The 12,259-nt window shown below is 40.0% G+C and overlaps 1 protein-coding gene across 2 annotated transcripts; it reads left to right on the forward strand.

Moving 5' to 3' along the window:
• The first annotated feature begins 1,099 nt into the window (after positions 1-1,099).
• On the forward strand, positions 1,100-11,803 carry LOC307046557 (dysbindin-A-like). Of its 2 annotated transcripts, XM_079692969.1 has the most exons (11): positions 1,100-1,513; positions 2,725-2,778; positions 3,323-3,373; positions 3,742-3,802; positions 4,664-4,796; positions 7,276-7,408; positions 7,721-7,743; positions 8,707-8,853; positions 9,426-9,554; positions 10,247-10,311; positions 10,886-11,069. In XM_079692969.1, the coding sequence occupies exons 1-11, from the start codon at positions 1,458-1,460 to the stop codon at positions 10,922-10,924; spliced, it is 891 nt and encodes a 296-aa protein (XP_079549095.1). In that variant the 5' UTR covers positions 1,100-1,457; the 3' UTR covers positions 10,925-11,069. The 2 variants fall into 2 exon arrangements, with proteins under 2 accessions (XP_079549095.1, XP_079549094.1); XM_079692968.1 differs by lacking the exon at positions 10,247-10,311 and having other exon boundaries at positions 1,173-1,513; positions 10,886-11,803.
• Positions 11,804-12,259: the final 456 nt, after the last annotated feature.

Genomic DNA, 12,259 nt, shown 5'->3' on the forward strand with positions numbered 1-12,259 from the left:
TAGTAAAACATTGCTTTTAGGTTATTGCCTTTTAGAAGAAATTTGTAAAACCATTACTGAAAACAGCAAGACTCTTACTTTTTTGTCAAAATGTTGAGCAGGTGTGTTCCTTTAAACGTGTCTTTACTCTCACTGTCTGACTTTGCACACCATATATCCTTTAAGATTATTTGTATTAGCTTAGAATGTATAATGTCCCTCATTACCTATTCACTACATGCTTAAACAAACTCAATCACATGCTGGGTATGGTTGCGTGCAACGCAGGTAACCTCTCACTCAGGAAACATATTTTTGTTGATTCATTTGTTTTATAATCAAATGGTAAAGTAATAATAATAGAATGAGCTGAAAAGAAAGGATGCAGTTTGGCTGCAGTGGGTGTAATGATATGTGGATGTTTATGAAAATAAATGTTTGATAAATCGCTTCATTATAAATAACGTGGACTATAATTAAATTGTCTTACTAGTAGTGCACTATTCTACGGAGCCCCCAAGGGGACATTGAGAAGAAAGAAAAAAATTATTTGAAAAAAAATAAAAATAATCATGTTTTGCAAGATCTCGCAAAACCTTTGCGAGATCTCGCAATACTTTTGCGAGATCTCGCAAAACTTTGCATTTAGCTCAATGTACTTCCTGGTAATTTCTGCTGCTACGGCAACACAGAAACCACAACAATGGAGTGGTTCATCGATGTTACTTTGAGCTTGGCCTTACTTACATATAAATATATAACATCAGTGCTTGTCAATAGGCACGGGTTTCACACATAGACTGTATATATAAAGGGTTTCACATAAGTGAAGACACCTCAAGAGAACACTAAGAGCGAGGGGACATGCACGTCCCTCTGAGCTGAGTTATTGACAGATTGGACAGTTCGATACCGTCATCCGAGCTAAACATCAGGAATTGGTCACAAACTGCAGCTGGAGGAAGGAGAGGGCTTAGGGACCGTCTACAAACTGCAACGGGGTTTTGCGAGATCTCGCAAAACATTTTTTTTTTGTTTTGTTCAAATACATTTTTTTTGTTCTCCATGTCCCCTAGGGGGCTCCGTAGGGGACCCTTCACATAACCTACAGTAGAAGAGAGAAAACTGTTATTCTCTTCCTGAGCTAAGACTTTCAGGCAGACAAGTAGGTCTTTCTGTAGACTCACAGACAGTAGCTTTGTTTCGGTTTTGGTAAAGATTTCAGAGTGGCGAGGTATCGTATAGGGAGGTCCAGGCAGAAAATAAATTCTCTCAGACCCTGCTGTGTAGGAACGTCGATTCTGAGGAGTCGAGGGTTTGCCTGTGAGACTCAGCTCAGGAAAAATTATCACACGCTTTAAACAACGAAATAAACATTCTCTAGCTAACAGTCTCCAGCTAGCTGCCTGTGCTCAGCAGCAGTGTGACAGCGGGTTAAAGCTCTTTCATGAGAAACGTGAGACTAACTGCGAGGAATCATGTTCGAAAACTTCAGAGAAAGACTCCACATGGTCCAGCAAGATTTCACTACGGGGTTGGTCCTCCTCTCTCATGCCGTTCCGAGCTGCCTTAGCTAGCTGAGATAACCTCCTGCATCAGATAGCGTTATGTTAGCTTTACCATATGTGCTTACACTTGACATATTGAAACATGTACACTTAATGATACACAAACATCTATGACATGGTTTACACATACCAATTATATGATATGGTATACAAATGACATGATATGGTTGATAAGGTTAGCTAACTCCAGCTTTCATTCTGCTGCATCTCTTTTCTAGAACTGTACGGTTAATTCATAGTACACATTTCCATGATTTAAACAGTAGTTAATTGTTGTTAATGTTGCTCGTCACTACGTTACCAGTCGCAGTGTTACGTGCTAATTAGCTCGGTGCTACTGGAGCTGCTGCTGGAGATCACTCAGCTGACAGTCATGTGATGAGCTGTTCTCTATAACAGTGAACACTGTTAGTCCACATCCAGTCTGCGATACAAGGACTAATAATGATAAATAAAGATGAGAAACAAATAATGCTATTTATTAAAAAGACGCAAAGAAAACAGGAAATGTTATTTGACTCACCGTCTGACTGTCAAAGTCCCTCTTAGTCATAATGTCAAACTCAAGCAGATACATTCATATACATACTTGAGTGTAAAGATAGACCTTCTGCTATTGTGCTATGTGTGGTACCCAGAAGTACTCAGATCCTCTACCTAAATAAAAGTAGAAGTACCAGAGTGTAGCAATACTCAGTTACAAGTAAAAGTCCTGCATTCAAAATGTTACTCAATAAAAGTACAAAAGTATTAAAGGTCCCATGTCATGGCCATTTCTACTGATCATAATTCCATTGTTGAGGTCTACTAGTAGTAGAATAGATTTATATTGTGCAATTTTCCAAACTCACATTGGTTTCTCATACAGCATCTCTGTATAGTATGTGTATTCACTCTGTCCTACACGGCTTGTTGGAGCTCCTGAAAGAAATGTACTTAGTGACTTTACACCACTGGTGCTACCACATTGAATACATATATATATATATATATATATATATATATATATATATACATTCAAAGTATTTGCACATTATAGCAGACAACAGTGGGATGCTGTTGCTCAGAGGCTCTTTCTGTCTGTATCAAGTGCCACACTCTGAAAAAATACCACTGCCATGCAAAGACGTGTACATCCCTGCTTGTCTTCAGTTATCTCCTCTTTTCGTCCCTTCAGTTTCAAGACCCTTGGAGACAAATCAAGAGACACCAAAGTCAGGAGAAGACCAAGGTGCGTGCGTGCGTGGCAACCTGTTGGAAGATGACAGATGAATAAAGTGTTAACATATGTTGACTTTGGGATTGCTAGTGTATACATTTTCTTACAAAACGGGTAATAATACAGTGAGGGATGTAACAACCGATAATTGTAAATGCATATTATATTATTATGTATTATTGGTACAATAAAATCACAGCCAATACATTATTATCCAATAATACAAAGCCAGATTGCTTTCCTTGACCTCTCATGTGCAGCTGTGACCAGTACGTGTTGGTATTCACCTTAAAGTTGGTTTGCAATCCAACAATACGTTCAAAGAAGAAGAGCTACACGCTCACCAAAGAGCCAATCATGGTGTTGCTTCAGAGGAAGACCATAGGACTCTTATTTTATTACAACAAATACAATTGGTTTTGAAGAGCCTGAATGGTTTGTTTTGTTGTTTAAAACAGTGTTTAGCTTAGGTCACAGCTATGAGATATGAAATCATCCATCACCTAAATGTGATTCTTTCCATTACTCACTTAGTGTCCTCCTGTTTGTTGTTCAGGTTTGAAGAAAGCCTTCCTCATTTCAGTGCTGGACTGGACATCCTTAGCAGGTACACACACACACACACACACACACACACACACACACACACACACACACACACACACACACACACACACACACACACACACACACACACACACACACACACACACACACACACACACACACACACACACACACACACACACACACACACACACACACACACAACCACTCACACAGAAACGTACACACACATCACCCGAACACCTACAAGCATCACAGCACACACAACTGTAGAAACACACTTTACCCTGCACGACTACACATACACACATATACACACACACACATACATACAGACACACAAACACACGAACAAAACCACACACACACGCTCACACTTATGTGTTTTTGTATAATGTGTCTCTTCAGGTATGAGGAGAGCTGGTTTCTGCTCCACAGAAGAACTAAGGACTGTGCTCAGGCTGCAGAGGTAGGATCACACACACTGATCACACACACTGATCACACACACCCCTTCAGACACCGTGAATGATTGACTCTGTAGAGAAAAGCTTCTTCCGGGGCCGTGTTGAGACTGCGCTCATGGATCTTGAAGATAATATGAGAATACTGTGAGAAAATGAACACAGGTTCATCGTGATGTGGTGGAAGCAGTTTCAAAGAATGCTGTCAGATACCAGTTCGAACTTTTCATTAGCTACAATAAAGTGATGGAAAAACTAGATTTTATACTCAAACTTGGACATTTCAGGGAAACACACCCCGCACATACTTTTAGATAAGGCAAGTTTATTTATAAGGCACACTTAAAAAACAACGCAATTCAAAGAGCTTTAAAAAAAAACATCAAACGCTTTAGGCATCCTGCAAAAGAAGCACATTATCAAGTGACATCCTTAAATCGAATGAGACATGTATACAATTAGAATAAAAGTGAAAGTGCAGTGTTGGAAATGAGTCGTTATTTGACTTAATAAAAAGCGTCAGCACATGGAAAAGCCTTCCGCCTTGATCCAAAAGCAGTGAGAGTTGCAGAGGACCTGCATTTTTGTTGGAGTTTATTCCAGATATATTGAGCATTAAAACACAATGCTGCTTCTACATGTTTTAATAAAATAAGCTAGTGTTGAATTGACTCATGAATTGAACACTCGATGAATCAACATACTAGTATTTAAGTTACATTTGCTAATTGCTATGTCCTTCTTTCATGCTCGTTTAATATTAAAAGGTGGAGCAGTTATGTTTTTAAAGCGCTAGACAAACACTTGTACTGTTGTAATAATGGTGTGGGTGGGTGTGTGTGTGTGTGTGTGTGTGTGTGTGTTAGGCAGTAGATGGGGACATGGTGATGCTGTCTGCTCACTGGGAGAGGAAGAGAGCGGCTCTGACCCAGCTGCAGGAGCAGCTGCAGAGCGTGCCGGCCTTCATCGGCGATTTGGATGCCATGACTGCTAACATCGGTGTGTTTCATTCCTGTACGACCGATTCGCATCGGTGCACCGGCATAAACGTTCAAGATGCGAGTGCACCGGTTGAAAGAGTGCACATCGGCTACAGTTTGGGTTGAACCGGGTTGAACTCGCGATGCATCGATTGCGTAGCGTCTTTGCATCGGTAAAAAAACGATTCATTCATATAAAATCCCCTCATCTTGTCAACGCTCAGCAGAGACGATCTTTGATATTTGCTTCGCCACTACGGAGAACGAGAGTCTCAGTTATCAACACACACGGAAGTTGAGGAGAAAGAGAAACACAGCGCACCGAAAAATACCTACAAATCAAACGTTTGGCAACACTTCGGATTGTTCAAGAAAGACGGTGTAATAGTCCTTTATGCTATATAGTTGACCGCAGGTCATGGAGAGTAATAAGGTATCTGCAGACCTTTGTATGAGGTATCTTTATTACTTAACAGGTCTACAGCCATGATACATAGATCCGTCCTAGATGCGGACTTGCATACACACAGTATCACTCCGCAGCCGCACCCCATCAGTAACGTGGTAAGGGTTTGTGCGCGGCACTATTACTACAGACGGTCAACTTGAAAAATCACTCGCAAATTGTTAACGATGCCGAGCCGCTTTAAAGTACACAAGTAGTACGAGGAACTTAGCGACGCACATAAAGAGGCGACGTGGGGTCTGCGGCTGAAAAGAGAAACCTGAAAGTGAGACATATGAGTTAAATCACTCAGTGAGGTGTTCTGTCAGAGAGAGGTGTTTAGCTTACAGCAGCCTGTGACGGCCAATAATAATTTAAATGTCTTCCTTACTGTAAGCAGTTATGAAATACCTGTTTGTGAAAGGTTATTTGTTTTCTTTATTGTTCAGATAGAAACCACTGCTTTCTGCTCACTGGTGAGTTAGCCTCTGAGTGTTAAGCACATCAGGCTGGCAGTTGTATGGGCATTGCTCTATGGTAGCTGTTATTTGCACATTGTTAATCATGAGCAATGCATCCATACATTGTTTAACTGTGAGGTGTTATACAATTGTACTCTGGAGAGCTTTTAAAGGTAAAAAAATAAACGGCATGATGGGATGTGCACTACCAAATATGTAAAGCACTTTTTTGTTAATGTATGATTTGCTGCATATAAGGAATAAAACAAAAATCCTCTGTCGTACCATATTGAAGTATCATTATTTTTGCATCGTGTTGAATCGCATCGTATCGCCCCGAATCGCATAATGTTGAATCAAATCCTATCGAACTGTATCGCAACAGGGGTGAATCGTATCGTATCGCATCGCCTGGTGTTTCAAATGTATCGTTAATGTATCGTATCGTGGCAACGTATCGCGATGCGCATCGCATCGGCCTCAGTGATGGAGATGCACATCCCTACTGTACGATAACGCCTGTCACCACCAATAACTAAGAGAATGTCCGACAGTGGACCTCAGAGGTGGAAGAAGTACTCAGATCCTTCACTTTAGTAAAAGTAATGACACAACAGTGTAGAAATACGCTGATACAAATTCATGTCCTGCAATCCAAATTATACTTAAGGAAAAGTTCAATATTTCGAGCAAAGTTTACTTAAATTATAAAAGTATTCAATATATAAAATGAATAAGTATGTGTTCAGTTGACTTAAAGCTACTGAAGTTTTTCATCATTATTTTGGATCTTATGCTCACAAGATAATCCTTCAAGTTATTATCACGTACAGCAAGATAGAAGCAATGATATGTTTCATTAAAGGCCAACAAGTACATGATATTCTTACAGAAACTATCAGCAATATAACTGAAATCACCTTTTAATACATAACGATGCATTATATTTGATAAATTGATCTGTGTTTTCTGTGTTAGAAAACAACTACAAACATAGCAATTAAATAAATGTAATGAAGTGTTCACAATGTTTCCGTTCAACATGTAGTGAATTTGATTTATATAGTTCCATTAAATAGTTAAAAACAAATACAATTGCATAATACTTGAGTAAATGTACTTAGTTTCTTTTCCACCACTGTGCTGCCTGTATAGCTTTAATAATACAGTATTGAGATCCTGAACTTAGATAGATATGCAACCCCACATATCAAATGAATTAAAACAATTATGGAAATACATTTTGTAAAATATATAAATGACGAAATTGTCAAAACTCTAGTTATAATTTCATCATTCATTCACCTTATTTTAATTATTGAATAACACATGATTATTTTGTGTGTGTGTGTGTGTGTGTGTGTGTGTGTGTGTGTGTGTGTGTGTGTGTGTGTGTGTGTGTGTGTGTGTGTGTGTGTGTGTGTGTGTGTGTGTGTGTGTGTGTGTGTGTGTGTGTGTGTGTGTGTGTGTGTGTGTGTGTGTGTGTGTGTGTGTGTGTGTGTGTGTGTGTGTGTGTGTGTGTGTGTGTCTCTGTGTGTCTCTGTGTGTGTGTCTCTGTGTGTGTGTGTGTGTGTCTCTGTGTGTGTGTGCAGCTCATTTGGAGGGAGACTTTGAGGAGATGGAGAGCAGGCTGGTGTACCTGGAGACGTTGTGCTGTCAGTGTGAACAACAGACTGTCCAACAGCATCATATCAACCAACTAGAAGCCTATAAGAAGAAGAAGAGGTATGACCAGCGGATTACTTATTATTCACTCTCCTATGAGTTTCATCATTCATAAATGTGCGCTAGTTATTGACCCTTAACACTTTCTGAGTATCATTGAATAGTGTTTTTACATCTAGTGTCAGAGGCTGTCAGGTATTCAACTTTGTCAGATTTCCTTTTGTTGTTCCATATAACTTCTCAAAGTGACAAGCTGTGGTCATGACAAGATCAACACATTTATTTTGTCCCTGGATAGGTAAAGTTTTTGTTTAGCAGCCAGAGATATACTGTAACATGATGCTAACCTGTCTGATGTTTGGCTTGTAACAGGAAGGAGGTGGAGGCCCTGGAAGGTGAGATGCTGCTGTACTCTAATCAGGGATTACACAGAAGTACTCAGATTATTTACCTAAGTAAAAGTGGCAATACTACAGTGTAAAAATACTCAGATAAAAATGTAAAGTTATGCATTCAAAAAGCATTAGCATTAAAAAGTACTTGTTATGCCAAAATAGCCAGTTAAAGCATTTATGTATTTTAAATGACTTTAGAAAAGTATTTTTGCACTCATTACTTCAATGTTGCACTTGGTAAAGGTTGGGTTTCTTTGAATGAGTTTATACACTACTGGGTTGCTTAACTTTTAATATGATGTGTGTAGATTTTTGTATGAATAACCTAAGAAAACCTTAAATCTGCAAAGCAACTAGTGACTCAATATGTACAATAAATGTATTGAAGTAAAAAGAACAACATTTGCCTGAGAAAATGTAATAAGGTATAAAGTTGCTTTATGTGGAAATACTCAAGTAAAGTACAAGTACTTGAGTAAATGTACTTAGTTACATGACACCACTGGGGATTACACATTGTTATTACTGCTCAACAATGACTACATTACTGCCTTAGTACACTGCTCCTTTCTTAATATCTCTATTGTTGCCTATGCGTCATGGCATAGGATGTATAGAGTAAAGCATCCAGAGGAAACGCATGCATTTAGTTTTTACTATCATTTCACTTTCAATTTCCAAGGAGACTATCCAACACCCACACCAGCTATGTGAAAAACAGTGTTTCCTGTAGTTATTATGAAGCGTGTTTGTGTAATTCCTTACACTGCTGATAATGGTATGATGTGAACCTCTTGGTATGATGTGAACCTCTTGGTATGATGTGAACCTCTTGGTATGATGTGAAACTCTTGGTATGATGTGAACCTCTTGGTATGATGTGAAACTCTTGGTATGATGTGAACCTCTTGGTATGATGTGAAACTCTTGAGATTAGAGGACTAACATGTCTTCTGTTTGTAGTGGAACTGAACTCTGAGCATGCTCAGAAGGTGGCAGAGCTGGAGCAGACCATGAAGCAGAAACTGAGAGAACGACAGAAAGTGTACGAGGAAGCCTTCAACCAAGACGTGCAGCAATACCTGTCCACTGGATACCTGCAGCACAGAGGTAGGTACCCACACAGAATACCTCCTTTAATGATCACAACTATTGAGCAGATCAGTGGAGACGTGGACTATTTCATTTTCTGCACTAGAATGTGTCAATATTAGCCTATTATTCTAACAATGGGTTTTACAAACACGTAGAAGAGAGGCAAGAATATAATGTTTCTTTTATTGACAAGCAATGATGAAATAAACTTGAAATTCAGTCAATGGAAACTACCCAGGTGCTAGGTTCAGGACAGTGTGGAAACAGGGAGAGAGAGCAGGGTGCGGCATGCAACATGGGTGCCCAGGGTGGGTGCTTATTACAAGATTTAGGTTTTGTGTGTGTGTGTGTGTGTGTGTGTGTGTGTGTGTGTGTGTGTGTGTGTGTGTGTGTGTGTGTGTGTGTGTGTGTGTGTGTGTGTGTGTGTGTGTGTGTGTGTGTGTGTGTGTGTGTGTGTGTGTGTGTGTGTGTGTGTGTGTGTGTGTGTGTGTGTGTGTGTGTGTGTGTGTGTGTGTGTGTGTGTGTGTGTGTGTGTGTGTGTGTGTGTGTGTGTGTGTGTGTGTACGCACGCACGCACGCACGCGCAGAGCAAGCAGGAACAGACATGCGTGTTCTGGATCAGATGACAGTCACCAACATATCAGACCAGGAGGCTTTGGATGACTTCCTCAACTCCACTGGTGATGACATCAGCACAGGATCCTCCCTGACCTCAGGTAACCCCAACGCACTTTCTCTACAGGCTTCCAAAGGCTAAAGTAAATTGCTGCGGGATGAATAAAGGAATTCTCACTCAAGGCATGCATATATTGTAGATATTGGTATTTTATGTTGCTAAAACTTTTATAATCAGAAACGGGTTTATTGCCAGGTAGGTTCACACATACGAGGAATTTGACTTGATGTCATGGTGCATACATAAAATATAAAACAAAGAATCTCCATATGAAACAAAGAATCTAATATAAAACAAAAAATCTAATATAAAACAAAAAATCTGATATAAAACAAAAAATCTAATATAAAACAAAAAATCTTTAAGGACCCTGTAATAAAATATAGTAAGATAGCAATAAAATAAAGCAGTAATTTACAGCGAAATGGAATGCAATGAGTTATAGAATATAAAATATGAATATGAAATAAGAATATGTGCAGTAAGCAGTATTTGAACATTGTGTGCATTGATGTAATGCATATAGAGTATACGTTGTGTCAGGCCTTGTTTAAGAGGCCGGTAGCGGAGGAGAAGAAACTGTTCAGGTGGAGAGAGGTTTTGGTCCTGATGGAGCGCAGCCTCCTGCCAGAGGGGAGGGGGGTGATCAGTTTGTGTCCAGGGTGGCAGGGGTCGGCCACTATCTTCGCTGCCCGCCTCAGGGTATCACGATCACGATCACCTTCTCTGCAGAGCGGATGACCCGCTGCAGCCGGACATTATCCTTGGCTGTGGCGTACCAGATGGTGATGGAGGAGGTGAGGATGGACTCCATGATGGAGGTGTAGAAGTTCACCATCATCGTCTTTGGCAGGTTGCATTTCTTCAGCTGGCTCAGGAGGAACATCCTCTGCTGGGCTTTTTTGATGAGGTAGCTGATGTTCTGCTACCTTTTATTACTTTTTTGGCAACTTTTGAGCAGAAAAACCTCTGGCTGAAGAAGTTGGCATGGAACAACATCTGCATTATTTTATTTTTGTTTTACTGGTCACCTGGTGTATGTAGGTGTAATTATTATTTGGCCATCAGCTCTTTAGCTACTGGGTGCTGGGTGTGCACATCAGACAGTAACGTAGTCAGTCTAACATATGAATCTTCTCATAAGATATGGTAACAATGATGGGAGGATGAATGTACAATGAAAACAGCAGGTCAATGGTTCTACATTATCGCATGTGTAAAAATCAAAGAATAAAATAAAGAATATAATACCAACCTGCCCTGGAGAAAAAACCTGAAGCTGATCCAACTGCTGTGTGATTGTACCACACAGGGCTGAACTTAAATGATTCACTTCCAGTGAGAGTAAACTTCAGTGGTCTTCTCTCACAGGTCCAGATCTTGAGTCCTGCTCTTCTGAATCTGAAATGAAAAGCCAAATTATACAAGCCCCTCCCACAAAGAACCAAGCGTCCAACCAGGCTGCAGAGTGGGAGCAGGAAGAGGAAGAAGCTGCCAGTGAGGAGAGCTACGAGCCTCTGGTGCAGTCAGACGAGGAGGACGTCCAGCCGGACATGTCCCTGGTTGCTCTGCAGGACGTTGGCACATTAAGGGGCTCTGATGAGAGTGACCCCGCAGAGGACCTGCCATCTGGGTAACTTAGCAACCAAGCCCTTGAAACTTCTTGATAACTATGAATCACTAACTACTGTCCCCCTCTGCTCTGACCTGTCACAGTTCCTCTCTGCAGCAACATGAGCACCAGTCACGGCTCTCTGAATATTTTACAACATGACACAAATTACCTTCTATGCGCATAGAGACAAATATATCCTTTCTATCATTTGGTATAAGGCGTCTTCCAGAAAGCAGCTACCATGGCGACCATACTGTAGATCGAGCAGCTGGTGCCACTGTACAACATGTGCAGTAAGGCAGTGGTGGTGACAATGATACATGCATTGAAATCATATTAAGACCCTCTTGAAGCCACAGGACTTATTGACACTCCAACTTCATTTATAAGAAAAGAGGGGGTGACAATCTGACTGATCTCTAAACTGGCAGTCAACAATTCTTAATTTATTAGGCTGGTGATACTTTATATTGTTCATGAAAAGCAACAATAAGATGACCCTACTAACCTGAGATATCATAATCGTCTACTATACCTAAAAATATCATACTGAAAACGTTTGTGTTAAAAATCCTAAAGGCCGACTTTTGAAACACAAAAACCTTTGTCAGAAAAAAACATGTTTGTATTTGTGTCCTCACCCATTCAATAAAAACATCTCTCTTTATATCATATATCTATTTCTCGTCAAGTTTATTTGTAGAAAGATGTTAACAACCTGGCTACGTTTTTTCCAAAGTAAAAAATATAAAGCAAGACTCACATGCAACAAGACAACCAGTTTTTCCCAAACTTAGTTCCGAAAACGATATCATTTTTCTTAAGGAAACAACGCTCCATTAACACGCTGGCCCCTGATTAGCATTGTTAGCTGTGTAAGGCTAAGCAAAGGAAGGAAAACTTGTTTGGAACAAAAAGAAGATATCTATCTCTATTGTGCCTGACACTTGCAGAGTTCAGAGCACTGTTCAGTTATCACATAGACACATCATGTGTGCCATACACTGTTGACCATAAAGTATATATAAAGTGACAAGAAAGTAGGTTTTTGTAGTGTGGGTGTGTTGACACTCATACATAAATATGTACTCATGTAATTTGTGCTGGCTTTACAAGTATATTTCTCTTTG

This window comes from Notothenia rossii (genome assembly GCF_949606895.1).
Source record: "Notothenia rossii genome assembly, chromosome: 7".
Classification (NCBI taxonomy): Eukaryota; Metazoa; Chordata; class Actinopteri; order Perciformes; family Nototheniidae; genus Notothenia; species Notothenia rossii.

Excerpts from the sequence above, each read along its gene's own strand:
- LOC307046557 (XM_079692968.1), top strand. The coding sequence starts at position 1,458 with ATGTTCGAAAACTTCAGAGAAAGACTCCACATGGTCCAGCAAGATTTC. Across the intron at positions 3,374-3,741 it reads GGACTGGACATCCTTAGCAG|GTATGAGGAGAGCTGGTTTC; the intron begins GTACACACACAC and ends GTGTCTCTTCAG. Across the intron at positions 3,803-4,663 it reads ACTGTGCTCAGGCTGCAGAG|GCAGTAGATGGGGACATGGT; the intron begins GTAGGATCACAC and ends TGTGTGTGTTAG.